The sequence below is a fragment of the Camponotus vicinus genome, unplaced genomic scaffold, assembly GCF_025532165.1.
Source record: "Camponotus vicinus isolate PSW18456_S1 unplaced genomic scaffold, iyCamVici1.0 SCAF_1, whole genome shotgun sequence".
Taxonomy (NCBI): Eukaryota; Metazoa; Arthropoda; class Insecta; order Hymenoptera; family Formicidae; genus Camponotus; species Camponotus vicinus.
In genome coordinates, this window is record NW_028141945.1 from 38439490 (window position 1) to 38466785 (window position 27296).

General features: G+C 32.9%; 2 protein-coding genes across 9 annotated transcripts in view; one reads left to right on the top strand and one right to left on the bottom strand.

Moving 5' to 3' along the window:
• The window catches only part of LOC145966165 (trehalase), a 48387-nt gene extending 31317 nt beyond the window's left edge, over window positions 1-17070 (top strand). For 4 of the 5 annotated variants that reach the window (XM_083090043.1, XM_083090060.1, XM_083090070.1 and 1 more), the window contains 5 exons: window positions 2614-3396; window positions 3697-3830; window positions 5349-5902; window positions 6218-6465; window positions 11118-17070. In XM_083090043.1, coding sequence (XP_082946169.1) covers window positions 2614-3396; window positions 3697-3830; window positions 5349-5902; window positions 6218-6465; window positions 11118-11259 — 1861 coding nt within the window. In that variant the 3' untranslated portion in view covers window positions 11260-17070. Of the gene's footprint in view, window positions 1-2613; window positions 3397-3696; window positions 3831-5348; window positions 5903-6217; window positions 6471-6646; window positions 9126-11117 lie in introns of those variants that run through there. The other variant, XM_083090080.1, reaches the window with a different exon arrangement.
• Window positions 17071-17179: 109 nt separating this feature from the next.
• Window positions 17180-26690, bottom strand: LOC145966133 (leucine-rich repeats and immunoglobulin-like domains protein 3). 4 transcript variants are annotated; one of them, XR_014436973.1, is made up of 15 exons: window positions 26111-26689; window positions 23952-24023; window positions 23681-23824; window positions 23430-23567; window positions 23214-23354; window positions 22835-23122; window positions 22572-22715; window positions 22249-22487; window positions 21968-22114; window positions 21538-21852; window positions 21005-21286; window positions 20623-20898; window positions 20247-20534; window positions 19838-20058; window positions 17180-19752 (listed from the first exon to the last, which is right to left on the bottom strand). XR_014436973.1 is itself a non-coding variant. In XM_083089964.1 (14 exons), the coding sequence occupies exons 1-14, from the start codon at window positions 26362-26364 to the stop codon at window positions 19928-19930; spliced, it is 2856 nt and encodes a 951-aa protein (XP_082946090.1). In that variant the 5' UTR covers window positions 26365-26690; the 3' UTR covers window positions 17180-19927. The 4 variants fall into 4 exon arrangements, 3 of the variants coding, with proteins under 3 accessions (XP_082946090.1, XP_082946079.1, XP_082946101.1); XM_083089964.1 differs by having other exon boundaries at window positions 17180-20055; window positions 26111-26690; XM_083089953.1 differs by having other exon boundaries at window positions 17180-20058.
• Between the last annotated feature and the right edge of the window lie 606 nt (window positions 26691-27296).

The window sequence follows — 27296 nt, forward strand, 5'->3', positions numbered from 1 at the left end:
TTTAATTCTAAAATGCACGCTAAGCTTAATCTTTGATCAATTATATTTACTTATATATACATGTCAATAAATATTTATATATTTAATAATGCATATATGCGATATCGTATACAGTATGTGAATCTAAAATATATAATTTTGAATAAATGGAAGTGCTATTCTGCACATTATATAATATTTGGAATCGCGTTTAACTGAGATCGCGATTAAGTGAGTCAATAATTAATTAAAACGCCCTATCTCGCTTGTACCGCGAAATTTGCTGACACAGCTTTCTGAAGTTTGTGAAAAATTTTATTTTTTACCAAAGGTATGATTATTTGCCACGATAATGCGCTCTGTGTGTACGCATATTTGACTAAAAACAAATACCGATACATATCAATATATTTTTTGAAATATATTTTCCGAAAATAATTGATATAAACATTTATATATTTATATATTTAAACTTTAAACTAGATTATCATGGATATATATGAGAAGTATTTCAATCATTGAAAATTATTAGTATAATAAATATAATTAAAGATATATTGTTACATAACATATAAATATATATGTTATACATGCTCGTATATCGCACTTTTTAATACAAAAATTGCTTACAATAAGCTCGATGAAATAGAAATAGATGTGAATAGCAAATAAATGATAAAAATGTTAAAAATTATAAATGGCCATCAAATATGTATATATATTCTCAGATGTAAATGACAAAATCGCGTTATCATCTTTACATGTTCGAAATGTATGAATTATCAGACATCAAATAATCTGCAATAAAACAAAATAGATTCGGCACAGAAAGAAGAAACATAATTATCAATTTTCAAAGATGCCTCATTTAAACATAATTGTGATAATCACATGTATATAGCTTTTTAATAATATTATACAGATCTCTCTTTTGTTTAAATACGCGTTTGATTATGAATATACGATTTTAATTAGAGAAAAATTCCGAGCGTGCAGTTATTTCACACGGATAATTAAATTTACGCCAAAGGATCGTATCAGCACGTAATTGCGGGCTAATGTAATGAGAAATTTGAAAGAGGTTTTTGCAGAAATTTGATTTACACATTTTTGCCCAAGGGACTCGCGTAATCTCCTTTACAAGGAGACGCGAGAAGAGATCGGCTTTTGCGAGCGGGAAAATCATTATCGCTCCGTTCGCGACGCGAATGAGAAGACGGCGGGAGCGCGCGTATTAGCGATGATAATGAGGCGCGGCACATTTCGCGAGGCTAATCGCGGCCGTCCCGCGCATTCCATCACGCGAACGCGGAATTTTGTATCGGCGGAACAATGCGAATATTCCATTCTTCCGAGAGAGACGATCGCTCGAGATACGGTCGATCGCGCGCGCGCGCATGCGTCGAAATGATGCATCGAGATACGCAGAATTTTTGTATCAAGGTCGGCCAGAGGGAATCAGAAGTCGCACGATTTCTCACGTACGGAGGCCAGTCGTGTGTGACCGATTTACGTCGCGAACTCGCGATGTCACGTTTGACGATCTCGCGTGCGAGATTGCCGAGGGATATAATCCTCACGAAACCGGAACAGAAAGAAATTTGTACGTCGAAATGCTTGAAATTCGTGAAATTCCTAACTCTACACGCTTTTATGATTTCAATTATTGCGATAGAGGATGAATATTTATTTTTGCAAGACCTAATTATACTTGTTGTTGAGTTACATGATTACGCGCTTGTCCGTTGAATGATCCGTTCAAACGAACGCTTGAATACCGTTCTTTTTATGAACTCTGATCTAATGCTTCTTCGGCTTGATACAAGATGCATCCGGAATCAGAATACTTTTGCAGGCACCTAATGTGTAGGAAAAAAAATAAAACGATGTAATTACAAGATCGGAATTTTGCTACTATTAAGCACAAGCACGTGTAATTCTTTTCATGTGTTTCCCGGTTCTTTTTTTTTATCAAAGTATCATCGAGTTGCCTGTGAGAATAAATAATTTTATCTCACAATCACACACACAGGGGCTATAGCTTCTTTTGTAACTGCAATTAGAGATTGTAGCTGTTTTATTCTTACAAAAAATTATGCTTCCATGAAGATGGCGCATAATTAAAAATCTAAAATATCTCTGACTTAATTGCAAGTCAAGACATTGTCTATCAATCGCGAAAATTGCGCATAGTTGAAAAACATTGTTTCTTCACTTATGTCGCAATTTCGTGGCATTAAATTAGACTTCCTTAAAAGGATTGACTTTGCACCACAATAATAAAAAGACTATCTAGTTAATAATGAGATTTAAAATTTATGAAATTTAAGAAAGTATACATTTTTTGGTGAGAGTGGGCTGGATCATTAATTATTTTTATCGTCACTCGTTATCATAAATTGTTATAAATTATCATAGATTTGCATAAATTAACGTGTTTGTAATCACTTTATTAAGTTTCTTCCCTTTTCACGTAAGATATTCTTTTTACCTTGATGCAAAGTTCATTCTATTGGATCGATTCACATTAATACCGCGACCGATTCGATCAACGAGAGAGGCCATCGTTGCGCGAACGGTCTCGTACGGTCACAAGGATCTCGTCAAAAATAGCCATATACCATGCCTTTCCAGTGAGATATACTGCCACGGCGAGTTGCTGCACACGATACAGATGGCTGCCGTGTACAAGGACTCCAAGCATTTCGTCGACATGAAAATGAAACGGTCGGCGAACGAGACACTGGCGTTATTCCGATCCTTTATGAAGAACGTAAACAACGCGCCGACCAAAGATCAGCTAGAAAAATTCATTAATGATACGTTCGAACCGCCTGGTTTCGAATTTGAGGACTGGGATCCGCTCGATTGGAAGGAGAACCCCAAGTTTCTTCAAAATATCGAGGATGACGAGCTACGAAAGTTCGGATCCGCTCTCAATCAGATCTGGAAACAGCTGGGCAGAAAGATGCGGAAGGATGTAAAGGAAAATGAGGACCTCTATTCGATCATTTACGTGCCGAATCCCGTGATCGTGCCCGGCGGCCGATTCCGCGAGTTCTACTACTGGGACTCGTACTGGATTATAAAAGGCCTGTTGCTGTCTGAAATGAACAACACCGTCAAGGGCATGTTGAATAATTTCGTGTCAGTAGTAGACAAGATAGGCTTTATACCGAATGGCGGCAGAATCTACTATACGATGCGTTCGCATCCGCCGTTGTTGATTCCTATGGTCGACGAATATCTAAAAGTCACCCACGACAACGTTTGGTTGAAGGAGAATCTCTGGTTGTTGGAGAAGGAGTTCGATTTCTGGATGACAAATAGAACCGTTGATGTCGAAATAGATGGGATTAATTACACACTCGCTAGATATTTTGAGGAGTCGTCAGGTCCTCGACCAGAATCTTATAAGTAAGTATCGCGATATTTGCGAAAAGCTAATCATCTAGAGTCGAAGCGAAATTTAGAATATTATTTTGAAAAATTCAGATGTAACGGGCGGACTGTCCTTCTCTTTTTCTCTTTATTCATGTCGAATTCTTGTAAATATTAATTTTTGTACATTGCGTAAAATAATTGCACCTTGAACAATTTCCGATTTTATTACAAGACACTTGTAGAGAAATTCTGTAAAGGAGAATGATTAAATAATTCTCAACTTCGATTCAGTTTTGATTTTTCGGTCTTTTAATTTCGCAACTTGATGGTCAGGGAGGACTATCTGACGAGTGAAAGTTTTCGGACCGCCGAAGAGAAGGACAATTATTATTCGGAATTGAAAACGGCGGCCGAGTCCGGATGGGATTTTTCCAGTCGATGGTTCGTACACGAGGGTACCAACAAGGGTAATTATCATTCCTTAATTGCTTTCCGCGCGATAAAAATGGAAGTCTTTCTGGGTGAGCGACGTTGGGCACAATATTACATACATAGTTACCTGTACAATTAAAATAATATTTAATAGCTGGATAAAGCATAATGACAAAAGATGGCGTACCCCGTTAATTGTAAAAGCCATGTTTTATTTAAAAGAAGAAAAAAATATAAGAAACTGTGTACGTTAACTGAACTGAATTTTTTACATATAGTTTTTTTAAAAAATGATCATTTGATATAAAGTCACGCTAAAAAAAACTAAAACGCAGTCTTGTTTGTCATAATTTTTTTATCTTTTTTATCTTAAATCAAAGTTATAATGATATATTACATAGATATATGCACGTACGTCTATGTACAGTATAGCCATTATTGTGCTATGTATTCCACAATTATTCCACATTAAACAGCGTATCTTCAATGAGATCTGCGCGCGCCGTCAAGGCTCTCTGTCTTGTTTCCTAAGTGAAAGCCTTGCTCGAGGCATCGGTACTCTAAAATCCATTTTTACAAAATCAAGTGTTGCAATTCAAGGATTGTCAGATCGTATCGTTTTGTAATATTTAGATTGCCCTATCTTGCTCAATTCCATCTCAGAAATGTAACTTGATATATTAAAAATTCTAATCTTTTTCATTTATAAAGGACTCCGCGGAATTCTTATGGAAAATGGCTTTCGGTCAAATGTTTCGAAACTTTGCAAAAAGATAGTTCTCAACATGTAGATTAAAAGTGTCCATGGGCATGAAGCTCTAAAAATTCGAGATTTTCAGCTACAGCCATCCAAAGTGATAGATTTTTGAATTTCTGCAGCATATTCCGAAGTTCGGCAACGGTAGCTTATCTTAGTTGGGTGAGGTTTTACAAAAAAGTAGTAAATACAAAAGTTTTGTAGAAACAAAAAAAGCAAAAAAAGCAAAAAAAAACAAAAATGTAACTGCCATTGACAGTTTCAAGCCTGTATTTAAAAAGAGGAGGATAAAATAACAAATACATGTATATATTTTCAATCTGTCACACACACACACACACAATTAAGGCAGTCTACTTAGCACAAAAAATCATAAATCAGATAGTCTTGATAATTCTCATGCTTCCTACATGCCTATGTTTCTTAAACTTTGAGGACTTATAACTTTCACTTTCCCCAACGTAAAAAGCTTTTCATAGGGTGTTTTGGAAAGCTCTCGACCGCAACTATACAAATATACAATCAAAAAAGTGCGAAGCTCTGGCCCAAAAATCAACCTTATTGGTTCAAACTCCTTCAAAAATACCTGAAAATCTCGAATTTTTAGAGCTTCATGCCCATGGACACTTTTAATCTACATGTTGAGAATTATTTTTTTGCAAAGTTTCGAAACATTTGACCGAAAGCCATTTTCTATAAGGATTCCGCGGGGTCCTTTCTTACTTGTATGTAACAAAAACTACGGAAAAAAAGAACGATTTGAAAAGAAACTCGGCTGATGAGACACGAATTTCAGGCAATCTAACGAATCTCAAGGCCAGATCGATAATTCCAGTCGATTTAAACGCTATAATATATCGAAATGCCGTGCTGCTAGCGCAATACAATCGTCAGATGGGTAACGAGACAAAGGCCGCGTATTACAACAACATAGCGAATAAGTGGAAGGAGGCGATTGGGATGGTGTTGTGGCACGAGGAGGTAGGTGCCTGGTTGGACTACGATATCCTCAACGACATTAAGCGGGATTACTTCTATCCTACCAACATCCTACCGTTCTGGACGGATTGTTACGATACCTCGAAGAGGATGGAATATGTATCGAAAGTGCTCAAGTACCTTGAAAAGAATCAGATCATGGTGAATATGGGTGGGATCCCGACAACCCTAGAACACTCTGGCGAACAATGGGACTATCCTAACGCTTGGCCGCCTCTTCAATATTTATTCATCATGTCGTTGAACAACACGGGCGACCCATGGGCACAGAGACTGGCCTACGAGATTAGTCAGAGATGGGTCCATAGTAATTATAAGGCTTTCAATGAAACGCACAGCATGTACGAAAAGGTAATTTCCCAGAAAAGAAAATAAGACTAAAAAATTTCTTGCGTTATTCTCCTTCTTCTTGTCCTCTCTCTCTCTCTCTCTCTCTCTCTCTCTCTCTCTCTCTCTCTCTCTCTCTCTCTCTCTCTCTCTCTCTCTCTCTCTCTCTCTCTCTCTCTCTCTCTTTTTCTTTTCTTTATATAATACATTTAAAAAAAGTCATTGTCATATCAGAAAAGAATCATATGGAAGAAAAAAAAATTTTTTTTTGTATGAGTTTGTGTATTTTTCTTCAGAGGGGGGAATTTTTAAAATGGGGAAAACGAATTCTGTTTACAGTACGACGCGACCGTTTCCGGTGGGCACGGTGGTGGAGGTGAGTACGAAGTACAGCTTGGTTTCGGCTGGTCAAACGGGGTCATTATGATTTTGCTGGATAAGTATGGTAACAGGTTGACCGCGGAGGATTACTTCTCGCCCGACGTCGTGGTCGAGAATGCGGCGCCACCACAGGTCATTTCAACGGCTGGTCAAATGCTGACCGGGCTTCTAGCTCTCATCATATCGTTAGCAGCAGGATTTATAGGGTGAGGTGAGTGTGTCATAGGAGAAAAATATTTCAAATGAATAAACAAGACTGATAGCTCTTTTTCGTTACAAAAATTATAAAATCATGTCAAATATTCGTTTTTTCAATCAATTAATTAATAGTATTGTATATATGATAGCATATATTAAAAGAATGTCTTCTTTTGCTTTTTGTTTCAGATATGCACGTGATCTAAATTGGCTAGGATAAAATTTGAAAAAATAGAGAGATCGATATAGGTGGTAGTAGATACTTGCAGTCGCGAAGAAAACGCGAAAGAAGTTGATCTAAATAATATTTTCGCCCTTTTTACTCGATTCATTCGATTTATAAGACTCAATAACCGATCGATCGATAAAGAAAGATCGCGTTACGGGTAAAGGGACCAAATAGATACAAGTGCAGGCACTATCCTTCTTACGAATATTATTGTAAGACATTCCGAGTATGCGCGAGGAAATTTCGCGTCATTTTTCCTCTCTTGCCACAACACATACGTGCTTCCAAAGATTATTTTATAAATCACAGAGTATATATTATATATATATATATTTTAACGATAATGTCGCATTTAAGTATTACTTCAGAAGGGACACGAATTTTTATTATTTGCTTACTCGCGATATATTGTCGATATATCGTACTTACTAATTGCTTAAATTTTATATGATATACATACACTTTATACTATTCCATTTGACATATTTTTCATGATTTATAATCTTTATAAAAAAATATGCATGTTCAAAGTACGTAATATCGATTTTTTTCTGAGATTATTATCTCTGAGACTATATCGCCAGTATGCCTAAACATACAAACTTGCAAATATGTGCCTTCTTAGCTATGAAATTATGTCGTTATATTATTTATAGGAATATATATATCGTGACCCTTCTCTCTTGCTGACGGATAACGTAGGCAAGATTCATTATCGCTAGACATTCGTCTATTACTTAATTGTTCCATCAGATATGTGCTGTTACGAGGGATATTCTGTGATTATTTAACGAACTATTTCGCTGGTCGAACTACGTTCTATTGTATCCTTCCATTGCAGGAGTTTATCCTTTGTTTTTCTGTTTAAAATTTTGGAAATGCTATAGGCAATTTCTTGAAGAGTCTTTCCCAACATATATTATTAGCGAATATTTTATTCTGAGATTAGCCAGTAATTACTATATTAGTATTATTAGATAAATTATTATGTCGCACATATATAATATGTAATAAGCAAATATCGACATCTCCGAAATATTCCGGAGACAGTCGGAGAAAGGTTCCTCGAAAGAGAAGAGGAAGGATATAAAAAGGCGCAATACGAGAAAGTTTAAGATAAGAATTTCGGCAGGACTAGAAGTTACAAATAAACGATGTAATGAAAAAAGATTCCGCTCTCTCTCTCTCTTCTCGGAAGAAGAGTGGATTCATCTAGTCAGTTTGCGTACAGCGCTTAGCTATCTTATTTTTATGAATCGCTATGGCGAGATAATGTGAAGGTTGAGCGTCGCCAAAATTACTTCTCTAATTTTCGTCGCTCTAGCGAAGGGTGCCTTAAATATAACTTGAATGGGCGGATAAGACGGAGCGTTGAATTGAGGAAAACACGAGATAGCACTGGATAATGGACGAAACGCAGCCGTCATGGGCAACGGTTGACAGTTCGTAATGATGACAGATAGTTTACTTTCAATTCGCGAATTGTTGCCTCTATATTTTATAATCCTCTCTTCAGTGTCCATTCGCAACAATCATTCCCTTTGTAATAAATATTATCGCGAAATATATTAGAATTATGATCTCGCGAATTACTATGTCCACACTCATCGAATCTATTGAATAGATTCTAATGAATGATAAAGCGTATAAAAATCAGAGATATATTTTTGAAAAAAGAAGGATTTATTATTATGTATAATATATTTATTTAGAGAAAACAGTTTTTATTCAAGTGAAACTATACAAGACATAATACCAATACATAATATTACATGCGTTTAAATATCAGTACAATTTTATAATTAACTTATTTATCACTTATTATTAAACACAACATTAATGAACTCGCCGATTATTTTATATCTCTATCTCAGAAGACGCGTATATCGTACGTTCTTTTTTTAATTATGTCAATCAAGATGTAATAACGCATGCGTAGGTGTTTACAACTATCGCGTCTATCTCTTGCCGTGTAAGATATTGCATGATTTTTTCTAATCCGTGATTATTTGACACAACTCAAAAATAATTATTTTTAACGAATACGTTACATGTTTTCTTTTCGTAATCTATTTATACGAATGCGAGTGTATTATACGCATGCTCCTTGCATCCACAAATCCACACACTTCCTTGTATGATAACTTAATAAAATAAAGAAATCGAATGTGTGTGTCTCCACGTAAACCATCCTGTGATATATTAGCATTGCATGTAGCCATGTTATTTTTTACGCGTATACTTTTGAACTTATTTAAAACAAAGCACTTCAGAAATACTAGGTTGGATAAAAAACACATTTCTTCGTTGTGTCTTGAATTTGGTAAGTCCGTGTCTATGCACAATATAACTGGATCTGTCAAGGATCGATTAAAAAATAAAAACAATTTACTTACTAAATACACTTGACAAAATAAATTTCTTAAATTGTTAAATTGATATTATATTGATTATATTTTTTCCCATCTCAGTACGCGATATTAAATGCTAAGAAATTAAATGTAATTTGTAAATTCTTAAATCTCGTGATTTTTTCTGTTTATTTCGATACATATTTAATTCCAATGACGTGTGTAAATAATACTCCTTAAAATACTTCTCAAGGATGAGGCGTGACAATGAAAAAATTAGAAAGACATTCGTTGTTAAGAGACAGATATATTTTGAAACATTTGCATATGAATGTATTGTTAATTTTGCAAGGATATCAAGAATTCAATAGATGACATTAAAGCCTTTGTTGTTGCGATAATTATCATTCCATTGCGCTACGCAAGTGGAACTTTTCGCGCGCAGCGAGACGCCTTCGATGGGTACCTAGTCTACCGTTAATAGTAATTACACAGATAATAGTCAAGTCTATGATGAGAGTGTACAGGGTGACCCAAAAGAGCGTACTAGTGGTTCGAAAGGGGACTTTAAAGGCCTTCATTTTAAAAGCAAAAGTTTAATCCGAGGAAAAGAACTTCGAGTGTTTAAAAATATAAAAGTTTATGTAAAAATTTGTTTGTATCTAATAAAAAAATCCGACGAAATTTTTATTCAGAAATTTGAGATATAAATATATAAATCATTTCACACACTATCGGTTTTTTTTATTACTTCTCTCATTTAAAATAGCTATAGATGAGAGAAACGTTTAAGTAATTTAATGCTAGTATTCAGATTTTTGATACAACTAAATATATTTCTCAGATTAATTTGTTTTCATAAAATTTTGAACTCACAAAATGCACTTTCTTGCCTTCAGTAACGCATATTTTAGGCAACCCTGATGCATATCACTGTTACGATGCACTGTTGCACTATATTTCGACGTTATCGCGATAGATGTGATGAAGCTACTAGCTACTTGTATCTATCAGTATTCTTGTGTGAAGGTACAATTACCAACACACGTGGTGATGCTAAGAGAAAGAGGAGGAAACGAATGGCCGCCAATGAATATACACGTGATGTAGGCGTGACTGCATTTGCCATTCAGGCTTTTTGCGCAAATTCCTGCCTACATTAGATCGCGTTCAAGGATCAGTCTGTAATCGTATTGATATAACGCGGTAATTCTGTACAAGAAATTCATATATCATTGATAAAAATATAAGTTAAATAGAATTACAAAAATGTACTGGTGAAAAGAAGTGGGCGAAGAAACACACTTGATTCAACAAATAAGAAAGAAAAAAGAATTGAGAAGAGAAAAGAAATTGTAATTTTTTTCTGATTGCAATAAATTTGTTGAAATAAAATATCTCCTGCAGGCAAGAAACGTGTGAAAGACTGATATAACATGAGATAAACTTTAAGACACAGTGCCATTTGAAATACAAATAAAATTTTGATCTTTTAAAATTTAAAGTTTTGTATCTCAAACAAATTCTTTGTGTGTGCAGATATATTTTTATTGAAAAAGAAAAATGTATGTTAAGATATTTAAACAGTGGACATAAAGTTTATTCGTGAATGCAAGATATTGATGATACATCGCCACTTAAACCGTATTTTAGGTGCCGTATATATTGAATAATCCGAATTTTCGGATCCGAATTTTTGGAGTCCTCTGATAAGCGTGTCCCTTATCAGAGCGAATTAATTTAATGCTTCGATGAAGAAATCTTGATATTTCCGATATAGTTATAGATCTTATAATAATCGCAGAATTATCGAAACAGCGCAAATAGTTGGATTATCCGTCGCAATATTATGTCTTAAATTTGTTATTTAAAGATCAAAGACTTTAGTTATATTATAATACATATTAAGCATTTTATCATACAAAGGATATTATTTGGCAAAATGTAAATCTCAGTCATTCGAGTCTTATGAGTGAGGAAACTTAAAGATTTGCGAACTAAAATCTCTTTAGATTTATAGAGATTCATAATTTATAGAGAAAAAAATTTAATACGTTGTTTAATCCGTTTTTTTTCGCAGGATGGTCATGTACAAGAGACGACATTATTACGTGCCTGGTCCATCGACGATGCCGAACAAGAGACAAGGATTGTCGAGCGATAACAATCTGTACCGGAAGCGGATCGCGTACACCGAGTTGAAGGACATGAACAACGATTGATGACTGCTCGTCATCTAGACCGAATATCGATTTGTTACATGACTAGTGAAACAAAGTACACGCACAAGTGTGAAAAAAGGAAGGAGAAGAGCAACCGGTAGAATGAAAAAGCGCCGAAAATGGAGCCAGGATCAAGTCACACAAATGTTCCGAAACGCTAGAGTACAGAGCGATATACTCACAGGTATCTTGAGAAGAAGAGCGAGACTGGCTGGTGGAAGACTTATCTCTACCGATGAAAAAAACATAGATGTTCGAAGGCAGTAATCATCGCTTCGACGATGGTCTTCCAGTTTATGAAATCGAACAACGACAAGTTTGATGACCGACAACAGGATCCCGGAAGCATTGAAATCAAAGTCTGAGAATCGTTTGGTTCTAATCGCTGCTTCCGTTTAGTAGTATCCGCCGAAAATTTCGAGGAGAGAGCGAAATAAAAAAGAAACAGGTATAGTATATGTAGTATATAAAAATTAAAGTAAAAAAGGAAAATGTGTGCAGGTGCGTGTGTATAAGACTCCACTCCAGCGATAGCAGGATTTAGTTTTAGTTTAGCGAAATATTAGACAGAAAAAAATAATGGAATTTCGTAAATTATTTATTAATTTCTTCAACAAGACGATACAATTTTGCGCAGGATTTTTACAGCGTCTTTCTAATTATAAGCAGGATTTATTTAAACGTCAGAAAGAAAGAATGTATAAATTCTCATAAATAAGTCATTGCTTCTGTATGTTATCTTTGATACGCTCTTCTACGGGCTAATTTTTAGGATTTGAAGATAATCTTTTTACAAATGCAAAATCAAAACACTATAACGACCATTAAGCGTTGAGCTAAAAATCCTATGGTGCCATCCAAATATCGTAGATATGAAAATTAATGTTGCACAACATTACATATATATCCAGCAATGTGAAAAAATGCACCTCTGTTAAGCTAGCAGGACCAAATTAGCAAAATCAAATCAAACCTATCAAATTATTTAGTACCTATTTTGTACTAATTTGTACCACTAATAATAATTTTGTAACCTGTGCAATTTCGAAAAAAACCATAACACTGCCACCTTAATATTAAGCCAGCAGGACCACAATAAAAAAAAAAGAAAAAAAGAAAATCAAGTACAGAAATACACTAGACTGAATTTGTACTAATTTGTACCATCAAAAAAAAACTTAATATATTCATCCCTTCTGCTTCAAACAACCCCCAAGTGAATTTAGTCCTATCAGTCTTAAGAATAAAGTACTCGTTCCCATTAGCAGAACCAATCGCTACTTGTACATTCGACGTGACATAATTTGTACTATCAAAATATAGAGTTTTAGATTTTGTACCCTCGCCGATTATTCAAAAACTATCCCCGACCCTCATCAGTCTCAAGAATAAAGTACTCGTTTCCATTAGCAGAATCAATCGCTACTTGTACATTCGATGTGGCATAATTTGTATTATCAAAATATAAATATACTTATTCGATATTTTATATATAGAATCATAAAAAAGAATAAGTTTTATTGCTGAATGTAATATTAAAAAAGAACAATACGGTATAAAAATAAAAACTTTATATTTATTGTTGAGACTGATGAGAGGGTAGCTAAATTCAATTGGGGGTTGTTTGAAGCAGAAGGGATGAATATATTAAGTTTTTTTTGATGGTACAAATTAGTACAAATTCAGTCTAGTGTATTTCTGTACTTGATTTTCTTTTTTCTTTTTTTTTTTTATTGTGGTCCTGCTGGCTTAATATTAAGGTGGCAGTGTTATGGTTTTTTTCGAAATTGCATAGGTTACAAAATTATTATTAATGGTACAAATTAGTACAAATTCAGTCCGTTATATTTCTGTACTTGATTTTCTTTTTTTCTTTTTTTTTATTGTGGTCCTGCTGGCTTAATATTAAGATGGCAGTGTCACAGTTTTTTTCAAAATTGTACAAGGTACAAAATTATTATTAGTGGTACAAATTAGTACAAAATAGGTACTAAATAATTTGATAGGTTTGATTTGATTTTGCTTATTTGATTCTGCTGGCTTAACAGAGATAAAAATGCGCGCATTTTTATGAGTGTATAGTGACTTGCGAGAAACGATTTTATAATCAAGATTGATAAAAATAAACAGTAGCCATAACAAAGGTTCTGCTATTTACAAATACGAACGATTAAAATGTATGTATGTAAAAATGCGAGAATGGCCCAAATTGCGTATGTGATTTATAGAGAAATATATCTGTAGGCAAGATATCGCGAAATTGTAAGTATAAATAAATAAATAAATTATTTAGTTATTTACTTATTTATTTATACATTTACAGTGTATATATACATAATTTAGATACGTAAATCGTAAGTAGCGAATAATTGACGATAAACTACTGATGAGATAAATTATTGATGAAATCGTTCCCATACAGCACAGATCATTGTTGTTACATTGCAGCAATATTGCGGCAATATTGCAATGTTGCTGCAATATTGCTGCAATGTAACAACAATGGTCTGTGCTGTATGGGTTGTATTTTTGCTGATATTTTTATAAATGAGCGAGCACATGTTTATCCCGCGTTATGTTAATGATCGATTCGCGGGCGTTTGTTCGCTAAAAATTAGTGCGTTGTGTACGACAGTTTATTTATTATCATTTTCTTTTTTTAATCATTTCCGCATTAAACTATGCGATATTGTAATAAAAGGTTGAAAGTTCCTTTGCCAATTTCTTCGAAAGAGCTTTCACGCGCTCAACTAGTTTTATTCGCTAGAGTAAATATGATTTCATGATCTACTTATATTTCGTTTAGCGTAAAAGTAAGATTTCGTAGATTTATCTTAGAATTGAAAGAGCTACTTTCTAGAGCGTATATTGCAACTGCGATTTGTTATTTTGCTCTCTCGTTATTATATATTTTAAGCACATGCGACGATTCCAAACGACGTAATTTTTTCACTATGATAGGACGTTTTTCAGAATGGCATTGACAGATATCAACGGAATGATGATATACAAAAATTTCCGGCCAGTGTGTATGATACGAGAGTACCTGGTGTTTGCGACCCAAGAAAATCGCGAATTGTAGGAAACTTTTTTTCTATTACGAATGTTTCACAGATTATGATTAAATTAAATTGTAAATAATTTTATATATAATGATATACATAGAAAGAGAAGAGGAATATGTGGAAAAACATCTGATTAGTGTCTCATATAAGAAAAATTCAACATATTAAATATTTTTCTCTCTTCTATTTCTTTTATATATGTGCTTATATATTATATATTTTATATATACACACACGCACGTAAATGTTACATTTTATGTTGTATTTATAAGCAAAACGCCAATATATACATTTGTCTCTATATATATATATATATATATATACTGGGTGTTAAAAAAGTCTGGACACGGTCGAATATCTCGATAAGGAAGAGTTTTACTAGAAAGTGTTTCAGACAAAAGTTGTATGGCTTCGAGGGGGACATAAGATGGTGTCATTAGTTTGACCTTAAAGAGTCACCTGAAGGTTACGTGAAGGTCACCTCCAACTTTTTAAATGGGACACCCAGTATATACTCTTGTATTACTTATATAAAACTAGCGCCTGTTAAATTCGAATTAAATTGCCGTACACGACGCATTTAACCGAATGCCTAGAACAAGTAAAATGGACAATTAAACGAAGATACAATCGATTTATAATAATTTAATTTAGATAAAAACGACGATTTTTTAAGAGAATCGCCGATTTTATCAAAAATAGAATGTTTGGCGTCGTGCTTGCTGTGATCTTTGGCTCTTATTGTCATCTGCTTATTTTTAGATTATTGTAGCCGTACATATATCATGTGGATCACATTGCCAAGAAATGCGATAAGCATACAAATTTAAGATGAACGATGTTATGCAATAATTAATCAACTGAAAATATTTTAAATCATGTTCAGCTATAAAATTTAGATTTTAATATATATATTATTAGTGTGTATATATACACACATATTTGATAATATTTGGGATATTTCGAGTGAATCTTCGTTTAAATAATAATGATAATGAAAAAAATGAAAATAATTGAAGAGTACATTATGGAACGTTAGCATGTATTCTTTTTTATCACAAGTGTCCTGAATGTAAATAATTTCATCTTCTTTTCGAATGTTATAATCAGAACTCTTGATATTCTAATTGTGCAGTTTCCTTATAGTTAATCATTTTATTTAATTTTGATCTATTCGTTTGTATTTGTAAATCGTTATACAAATGTCTAAAAAATTTATATAAGAACAATTATTATTGCGAATTATAGTTATTTAAACATTTTATTATAATGTAATATATATAAATCATTAAAAATTTTTTGTATGAAGTGATGTCATGCAGCAATGTAATACGCCTTTTTAAATTGTTAATTTATGATTACGATAAAATTATGTTACACTCCGTTTATGTGTAAAAAAAAGCGATCGTTTAGAAATTATCATTTTTGCTTATCAACAAAATTGAAAAATTAAAAAAAAATTCGGTGCTTCGAAAACTATTTTCCTTTTTATTCGATTACGCATGGAAGCTGCAACGAGAAAGAGAGAAAAAGGAATTTCATATACAATAAAGTTTTACACAAATATTAATTAGATATATAGATATATATCTATGGAGTGATCAATTTGTTAAATCTTGTATGGCGGTAATTTGTGACACGGTATTCAATCAGTGTTTGTGCAACGAATATCAAATCACAAATAAATGATATATCTCGTATTAGAGATACGCTACCTCAAAGGAAGCGTTCCTACACTTTAATGTGCATAGGCGTGCGACGAAATTCGCATCACGAAGAAAATACTCTTGACGAATTGAATTCTCTTTTAATCGTGATGACAAAATCGTTGAGAGTTTTTTTTCTGGTAGGTTTATTTTCATTTAAACGCGATTTGGAATTATACACAGGATTGATGAGTAATCTTGTTTAGTTACTGGATACTGATGAGAGCAGTATTAGCAGAGAACATGCGAAAGTGAATGGATTAAGCGTTTTCTGCTGAAAGCATGTGTCATAAATATTAAGAAAAATATAAATACACCATGAGTATTTTCACAGGTTTGCGTTGTAATAAATATTAATTTTCAAAAAAAATTATTAGGAGCATTGTGTTGACTTTTTGCACCCACAACAAAAAGGAGAGAAGACTATGATTAGCTTAGATAATTTTTCTCTAATATTTTGTGATATGTATATTAGAGGAAAATATTCCTTTTCCTTCTATATCCTTTCATTGTCAAGCAATATTTCGCTCATATTTTATAAAAATGTATGATTTTAATTATTTTAATCTCAAGATTTTAATTATATATTTATATGCGTTATACATGAGATTAAAGAATGCGAATTTCAGCCGCGTGATGAACACGAGTGATCAACAAATTTCGAAAGATGCAGAAATTAATGCAAATTGTAAAAATATCTGTATTATATGTACATTTGAATAATTGTGATACTTAGAAATAAGTAGGTGTCTTTTGCTGTATTATGTTGCATTCAGTTTTTCTTCTTTATCTCTGTATCATTTCGATAATGCTCCAGTTGTATTTAAAAATTGGCTGATAATAGTTGTAAAGAAATTTAGTGTTTTGTCTGCAATTCTCTCACCCTGAGGGGAAAAGTTTATACACACATACCCACACATCATACACACGTTCATATATATTTATGTATTATACATTCGCTCGATGTACTTTATTAATAGTAAATAGCTAGTTTTTTTTAGCGAAGATTAGAAAAAATTATATTTCGAATGTAAAAGTAATTATGCATTTTCTTTTTGTTCTGTTCCATCCATTTGAAATTATCGTAAGGTAAGTAATGTGTTGTGTGTGTTATGTTTAATATCGTTGGAAAATAAATAATGCATGAAATATATTGTAGATGATTATTTGTATTTATACACAATACTATATAACAACAAGGAAAAATACTGAATGAGAAACAGATGCCTTATTTGGTGTATCACACGGGCGCAAGCCAAAAAAAACCATGTCGCAATAGAGCATCTATTTGTATGTTGACTATATAATTTAATACTCGTTACTACTAAAGAGAAGAAATCTCTATACGGATTATATTAATAAAACGCATATTCTCGTTTCTCTTCTCGGTCCCTATAACTGTTCTTGCATTGTTTAAACATATACATTACGAGTACATACAAATTACATAAGTGGAATATTATATAGCGGACTATTTACTTTATACAATACTTGAAATTTACTTATAATGAGCGTAGATACTTTGCGCACATCAGACACTTGTCAGATATAGATCAGAGTAGTAATAGCTCGTGGAAGAAATCGCGGTAATAAAGTAATGATAATAGTACTGGCTCTCTGCATCTTGTGCGAATTTTATGCATTTTCAAATTTTTGCAATATAAGTCGTATATAGAAAAATATATGTAGATTATACATATCGCAAATGTGATAATACCCGTGGTAAAGACTCATTTAAATTTTTACTTTCATAATAATTACTTGCGCATTATTGTTCGAACTTTCCTATTAATAGATAGATATAGACAACATATCTCTTACATTTTTTCTTTTTTTTTAGAATAATATCCTTAATATTCTTTATAAACTCAAGGCAACAATTTATAAAAAATTTATATAAGTAAAAATTATCGCAAATATACTACAAAAAAGCTATTAATGCATGTTATCTAATATAAACGTTATTTCATAATTTTTTATCGTCTAATGCGAGACACATGTGGATATTCAAATATATATATGTATATATTATATATCAATCAATTCCAAATAATTAAGTATGATGAATGCATGTAAGGTTTCTGCTATTATACAAATTTTTAAAAACAAAAAAAAATATGTACAATTGCAAAGTATATCAATTTTGCAAAACTGAAGAAAGTCATGCATACATTCATCATAAAAACTTGGTTTTAATTTCTAAAATTTCTCGATTATAGAAACTTCAGTAAAATATATGCAATATATATGAAGTCGCAAGAAAAAATAGAAATAAATTTTTACATCTTTCATAATATCGTATTGAAGGATGCGATGTTATAAAACATTCGTAAATCCTGAAAACAATTATATATAATAATATATAAAAAAACATGGAAGATTATTTATAGTCTCATGTCGTATGCGTTTTAATTTACTAGATATTATATAATACTAACGAAAAGCCTATGAAAGCTAATAATTTATACCTAGAATGCAATGTAACTATTAGTAGTGAGCAACATTTTGATCAATAAAAGAGATTAATCCAGAATATATAGAGATTTAACATTGCATTCGACTATGAATAAGAAATAAAAGAGAAGATAAGATATCTAAAATCAACGCTTTGGTGCACAAATATACATTCACCCGTTGATAATCGCATTTTTATAATAAAACCATATATTTTTTCCGCATATTCATAGATAGCCGCCTAATTTTACGCGTGATAATTCTAAAATAAATATATCTATCACAAAGACTGGTCTAATTGTATATATATGGTATATACATATTCATTGGAACTTCTCTCAAAAGTATATTTCTAAAGAGTATATTGCATTCCTTCCACGCGCTAAATTCACCTCTCGATGAATAGAGATAACGACACAGCAATGAGCAGAATTGCGGCCGTATCCTTTTTCACAACGTAAAAGGACATATAAATCATATAAATAATTTTGGATAATCATCATCTAAAACGATACCTTTTATATTCTTAACAGTGCAGGTAATTCGTTAAAGTATATCAGAATCTCATATGATCTACTTTTGGGAGGTTCTAATGCATATATGTATATATATGTTTTATAGTTTATAGATCTTCTAGTTTGCACGCGTCACAATAATTGCATCAATAAAGAACGATTGTACACAATGGTCGAGTTAAATATTTGTTAATATTAAATAAAGATAATTTTTGTTAACGGTTTTCGGACGCACTCTATAAGCATAAATATATAATTCAATTGATTAACCAGAATTTTAAAGCAAAATGCTTATGAATTAATTATAATTAATTTCATAATTGTCAAATATCGAAAAATATAAAATAAATAAAAAAAATAAAATTTATAACAGAGAAGATTGCGTTCTGGTTCGGAGCTCACGTGTGTCCGAAAACTGCGTAACGTTGCGTAACGTTGCGTTTCCTAAAAAGGCCCAACGTGTGTAACACGCATTATAATAATACTAGTTATAGTAGGACATAGCTAATCTAACTATTTACAATTCGTATCGCCCAAAATTTGCTACATCGGCTTAACGAGAGTCGCGTTAGTAATAAATACGATTATGATGACATACAAGAGTGTTTCTATATCGTTTTTGTTGTACTTTTGCCGTGATTCGCTGATCCGTTACTTTCTCAATAATATCGAATACCCGGTTCCACTGTCGGATCAACGTCCACTATAGATTATTCTTAGGCAGTAGTAGGAGAATCCTTGCCCCTCATAATACTACAGTTCATAAATTTACACGACTTGCAGCGGAATATTTATATCTCTGTTTAAAAACTAGCCGTGTTCACACACGAATACTCACTGTCTCTTGATGAAAGATTTTTCGCGCTATATCAGTTGCAAAATTGTTGTACGCGGTAGCTCTTCTTACATTCTAGCTCACGTTTCCGCTTTAAACCGTGCTATCGGCGTTCTTGTTTGCATGTCGCTCGTGATTTGTGTAACGCAAAAGAGGATCATCGACATTTATGGTTCCCATTTCTTCTTCGTTATTAGCAGAACTAGTCACGATAGTGGGTTCTTCTAATAGATAAGAAAATATATATAATAATGTTATTTACTAATGATAGAATACTTAATAAAATATTAACATATGTATAATATTAATAATTATTAATATTAATATTAATAATTATTAATATGTTATTAATATTTTATTAATATACAGAATATGCTAAACTTTTTTAATGTTGAATTTTTTTACTATTTACCGGGTAAGCATAATTGCAGTTGATCGTTGCTGGGATTAGTGCTATCTCCGGTCCCACTATCTTTGCTGTGCTGCGAACTCGTGTCCAGATACAGTTGCGTTTGTGCTTCGGGTACAGTTAATACGACGGTTGTCGCTGGTGGGGCACCGGTGTCCTGTGTGAGATTTAAGCGACGTCTAGTTTTGTAAATTACAACTACCCAAATCACGGAAGTAGCAACGGCGCAACACACAACGGTTATGATTATCAAGCCCAATATTTCGGAATCGTTCAACACAGAAGTCGGAGCTGTGACAGAAAGACCGATATAAAACTTAGTCAAGAAAAATTCCTTTGTCAAAATTCTTCACGATCTTATTATAAGCATTTTAATTACCTGGATTGATTGTAAGATACGACGCGCCAACAATACTGCCCAATGAATTACTCATCTCGCATTCGTAATTACCGGTGTCACTGGCGATCGTATTAACAATGATCAACAACTGATCCTCGGCAGTGAAAAAGTGACGTTCCGTTGCTTGCAGTGGACTGCCGTTCTTTCTCCACGATAATTTTGGACGTGGTGAACCACCGGCCATGCATTCGAGCACGATCGAGCGACCTACCATGATTTCTTTGTTCTCCATCGGCTTCACAAAAGATGGTGCTTCTAAAAAAGAAAAGTATTGTAAGTATATACATATATGAAATAATAGATGAGAAATTTATATATATTTCAGGCCTTTGATATGTTAAAGAAGAAAATAATTCTTCACCTAATATAGTGAGAGTAGCATTTGCAATAATAATGCCTGCTAAATTTTGCGCGGTACACGAATAAATTCCATTGTCGGCCATTTTGACATTTACTATAAATAGTACGTCGTCCGTCGGCATCATGTGCATGCGTCTCTCCCTCGCAGCTGGAAAATCATTTCCACCGTCTTTCTGCCAGGCTATCTGCGGGGACGGTTGTCCCTCAGCGGAGCATTCCAAACGAGCGGTGCTTCCGGCATTCGCTCGTATATCATGCGGAATTTTGGTGAACGACGGATAAACTATGGAAAGAAAATTTAAATCTATACTTGTATAGAATCTTAATTAAAAACCACAATTGTGTTTTTATTTTCTAAAAATTTAGAATCCATAAGAAATATTTAAAAGAGAATTATTCATTACTGAAATTTTATTTGATTCAATAATAACATTTTTACCTCTCCTTCTCTCTCCCTTTTTCTTTCAAAAATGCAATGTCAATTGGTTAACATCTCATTAACATAATTAAAAATAATGAACATGTATAGCTTACCCAATACGTTCAGCATGGCTTTGGCCGAATATGCAGTTCCATAATTATTTGTCACCATGCATTGATATTTCCCCGCATCAGCGTGAGTGATATTAGTAAGATGTAACATAGACGTTGCTTCGGTTGCTCCGCTTTCGGAGGAACTAATGTTGCTCTGCAGATTCGCCCCGTTTAATTCCACATTATTATGTTTCCAGATGAAATGGAGCGGCGCGTCAGCGGTGCTACTTACACGACAAATCAACGTTACATTGTTTCCTTTGATACTCATTTGACTCATAGGTTCTTGAATGATTCGGGGTTTTGGATATTCATCTGTAAAAAAATATAAAGAGAATATGAAGAGAAAATGTTACTGAAAAGATAATATTATAAAAGATAGGAAAATAAAAAAGTACATCTTGATATACTAAAATAATAAGTGACTGACCACAAGTAAAGTTTTCATGATGTAACTGAGTTAATGACATGCCCCGCAACCAATGTGGATAACCACAGAACAATTCAGCCTCGCTATAATGATGTTCTTGCAACCACATGCTTAGCCATTGAAGTCCACAGTCGCAAACTAATGCTTCTATATATAAATAAAAAATGTAATTAATACAAAAAGTATTAGCAAAAGTTAAAGATACATATAATTAAAGAGAGGTATATATTCAAAAGTATTTATGTATTTAATTTATACATAAAGTGATATTTTTAACTCACGGGTATTCATTTTAAGTTTCTTCAAACTAGACAGTGGAAAGAATGCATTTTCCTGAATAGACGTAACATTGTTTCCGATTAAATCAAGTTCGTTGACACGAATCAAACCGGTGAAAGCGTTTTGATTTATGGATTTTATTTTGTTGTGTGCCAGGCCTAGTTTCCACAATTGACCGAGCGGAGAGAATGCGCCACCAATATCTTCTACCATATAGGATATCTTATTCGAATTAAGTTCCCTTTAAAAGAGAACAGCGATTGTAATACAACAATCGTAAATGTAACGAAAATATGAAAGATTTACGAAAAATATATATGCATACAGAATTCGAAGGTTTGTCGTAACATTAAATGCTCCCTCCGAGATGTATGCTATCTGATTATGATCCAGCTTAAGTCTTTCCAGTTGTGATAGATATTCGAACGAACCTCGGTCTATAGAGGTCAATTCGTTATGTGACAAGTCTCTAAAAAAAGAAAAAGATAAAAACCCAAAATTAATAATTTATGCACTTGATGTTTATAGTGTTCATAATCAGAAGATGATAAATTAACTCGTGTCATATATTATAAAAGTGTTACTGACATCTCCAATATTTCTCTGCATATATCCCATGCTTGAGGTTCAATCGTTGAAATTTGATTGTGTGACAAAGTAAGTTTTTGCAAATGTTCCAACCCAAACAAGCCACCCTTTCTCACAGTGGTCAGCATATTGAAGTCAAGATGTAATTGTATCAAATTTTTAAGTGGCCAAAAAGCTCCATCATCCAGCATGTCGATTCTATTTCTTTTTAAATGCAATTCCTCCAGACTTTTTAAATTTTTCAAACTTAATCCGTGAATTTGTTGCAGATTATTTTTATTTACTTCCCTGCAACATATTAGTAATTATCTCTTCAATATAATATTTTACATAGATTTATAAATATTATGAATATATTATAGAATATGCGAATGCTTACAATTTTCGTAATTTTCCCAAATTTGTGAAAAGATCTTTCAACTGTGTTAAATTGTTTTTGTTTAAGCGAAGTTCTTCTAGTAAAGTTAGATTATCCAAACTTCCATTTTCAATTATTCTTATGTCGTTTGCATTCAAATTTCTACAAGTGTATAGAGATATTAGATGATATATTAATAAAATATATAGATTTATAAAATGTGATTAAAATACATACAAATGTACAAGTTGATTAGGAGCAAGAAAGGCTCCTTTTTGAAGGACACTTATTTTATTCCCACTAAGATCCAGGTATTGAAGGTGTTTCAAACTGAGCAATGCAGTCCCGTTTATACTAGTAATTAAGTTATGGGATCTGTAATTATAATATTAATAATTGTTGTGTTATTTTTTAAAAAGTATTAATAAAATATTCCTTGCATCATACTGTATTAAAAAAATTTTCAGAGTATGTATGCCAGTACTTACAGTGTGAGGTGAGTAATATTCTTAACAAATACAAGATCTGGCACTTGTGTTAAGTGATTTTTATTCACTTTAAGTTCGCGTAATTGTCCAACGTCCGACAAGGCGATAGTGAAATTATCTTCGAGTTTATTAGCACTTACATCTCTACAATTATAGAGAATCATAAAATTAACAATAAGTTGTAAAAAATAATTAGTGAAAAATTTAAATAATTTCAAAAAATCTATTATATAATATCTATTATAAAAAAATAGATGTGTTATATGCTTACAATTTTTTGAGTTGTGTTAAATGACGTAATGAGTCAAATTCCAAGTTAGCAATATTGTTGTTCTTTAATTCTCTGAAAAAAATAAAATTTGAATTATATTTATTAATATCACAATATTTAAAACTATTTTTAATCTTTTCTTATTATATTTATATATTGCATTTATATCAAACAAATTTAAATTATATCTATTCAATCTTTTTATTAGGCCTTTTATAATAATATAAATTTATGCATATTAACATAAACTAATAAATATAATGTAATACAAATACACATAAGAATTGTTTTATAAAGAAAATTATTTTATGTATAAGGATTTTTTTATTTTTTTATTTAGATACATGTTGTTATTAAAAAGAGGAGCATTCTCGAGTTAACTATACATCTTAATATCTTAAGTAGCATAGACATGAATCTTTCCTACTTAGATCTTGCTATCCTTGACTCTGAGCATAGGGGGACTTTACAATGATCAGCCATCATAACACCCTATATGGCAGGCAATGGAGACCTGGTCATGTATATGTAGAATCAGTTTTATCAATCTGACCATTTGGTGCAGCAAAGGGACAAGCAACCCACATGCAGCCATAATAAGCAATATTAGTCCCTGCTGATTTAACTTCCAAATAATATAGAATAATAACAGTTATCATTCAATAAATAATAAATTGCTGTAATATCCGCTGTTTATTAATTTTTTATTTTATAAAACAAGTAATTTGTCAATTTTTGCATATTAAGTGTATCAATTTTATAAGAGAAATGTTATAACCTTGTTAAAGATTATGATAAACTATTGTAAAATAAAAATTTATGTTTAATATTTATTGTTCTTCAAATTAAAATTTAAAGTTTTTTGTTTATATCACTTTAAAAGTCAATTAAATAACAGTTAATACTTAATTATTTTATCATTAAACTAATAACTAACTTGTAGCAAATTCCTTTATAGTTGGATTATCAAACACGCATACATATTATTTCTATATTAATAATTAAAGTAATGGAAATAAATTATAAAAATCTTTAGATAGCTGATCATAAAATATATACAGGGTGTGAGTTTCATAAAAAATTCATCACATTATTCTGTAAAATTGTTAGAGATAGGAGAAGACATTATTATTAAAATTGCAAGATAAGAGTTGCATACTTCTTGAAGAACCTTGAATGTTCTTAGGAGATTTCCATATTATCAATTATTTTCATTTTTTAAATAGGAAGGAGTACTTTTAAGTCACTCTATTGATAGTAGAGCTTAATAACTTTTGTATCAAAACATTTTTTCGAAAAGTCAATTGTTTTTGAGATATTTACAAAATTAAAGGTCAGAATGAAAATTTGAATAATCTTGCAGGGATAACACATGTTTAGTTCTATCTATATGTTTAGCTCTATCTATCCATTTGTTTGGAAACATTGAATTCTTGTTCAATGTTTCTAAACAAATGAATAGCTAGAGATAAGTCCTGTATCATCCTTGTGAGATCATTAAGATCCAAATTTTTATTCCAACTTTTAATTTTGTAAATATCCTAACAGTGATTGACTTTTCAAACAAAACTCTGATATATGAAATTTATTAAGCTCACTGTTGATGTGAGTACTGTTGATGGAATGACTTAAAAATATCTCTTCTTATTTAAAAAAGAGACTATAGTTGGTAATATGAAAAACAAAGACATTCAAGACTCTTCAAAGTTATAGCATATGCCCCTATTTATCTTACAATTTTGATAACAGGTATCTTTTTCTTTCTTTAATTGTTTTCGAGAAAAATGTGGTGAACTTTTATCAGACTCACCCTGTATATGTATATCTCGTGTCATTTTTATTTCCATTGCAAATTCCTTTTCTATCTTATCTGTATTAACTCAGGTTACGTGGAAGGTATACAAGTCCAGCTCTTATAGTCCACTATAATTGACAAATCATCCTTAGATCTTTAAAAATAAAACAAATATCACCCGTCATATACCTATATTGCGATGATGAGTGAAATACATTCTCCAAAATATACTCATATTCTGTCGTATGGACAAGTGATCTTATAGGCAGAATGAGATGTTATTTATGATAAATTTGTAGCCAAATGGAGAGAAATATATTGCTCCTCTTGTTGTATAACGCCAGCGACACCAGGGTTTACTCACAGGATCTCCGTCCACGGTGGCAGTCCATTAGGTGCCTCGATCAGTTGCAAATTGCTGCAGGAAATCAAATTGCCAAGACAGGCACACTCGACCGGGCAATGATCCGTCTTGTCATAAATCGTCATCAATCGTCTCAATTCGGCGGCGCTCGCGTGGGCAATCAGCGCGAGGAGGCAGACGGCCAGGAGGATCGCGCCGCGTCTCCTCCGCTCGGGGAGACAGCGACGCCTCGGCATCGCCGAGCACCGCGACATCGCGTACACGCACAGACAGAGTGTTTGAATCCCGCTTGGATTAATCGGTCACCTCGCGACGCTGCTCACCCGCGTTGCCGCGCGGCCCCATCGTCGCGGATTCCTGAGACGACAACGACGACGACGTCGCTCATGGGCGAGCGAATTGCCATGATGACGAAGACGAAGAAGCGACGACCTTCCACGTACGCGTATGTTCGATCGCGCTGTCGAGTCAAAACAAACTCTGCCTCTTCTCTCAAAAACGCAACGACCCACGCACCATGATGACGCCTACGGGACCTAGAGGTGGACCAGAGACCCGATCGCGCTCCCGTATCGTATGCGCGTAGGCAGCGTCATCTGGTGAGTCACCAAAAGATGACGCGACGTGTAGTGCTCTCGGAGGTGCCTCTGCTCGCGCATGCGCAGCATAATAGGGGAGTGAAGTCCAGGGGTGTATAAGCGTGGAAATTTTATTATTTTTAATTCTATCGGTATATTTCATATGGAAATCGACACGCATCGCAAATCTAAAGAAATATTTGCAATTATCTAGTATATGTTTCAATATAAATTTTCTTTTACTGATTATTGACAGCATTTTCAAATTATTTCCAAGAATAGAATAGAGTTCAAGAGTGCCCTTTTTCTCATGAACTTGGTACTTTAATGAAGCCACGTTCAATACGTACGCGTGAGAAAAAGAATCCGAGAATACTGATGACACGATGCCGGAATCTTCAGGATCGTTTTACAACGAATTCATCTCTCTTCCTGTTGCAGTTGTTCTTTTTGTTTTCCGAGTATTTTATTTCCGCCTGAAGAATTTCTGAATTTTCAATTTTATTCTCATTTTTTTATCACGTAAGAATTTCATTCGAGATTCGCATCCCGATATGTAATCTCAAATTCTCAAAAATGTGACATTGGAAGCGGACTTGAGTTTATTT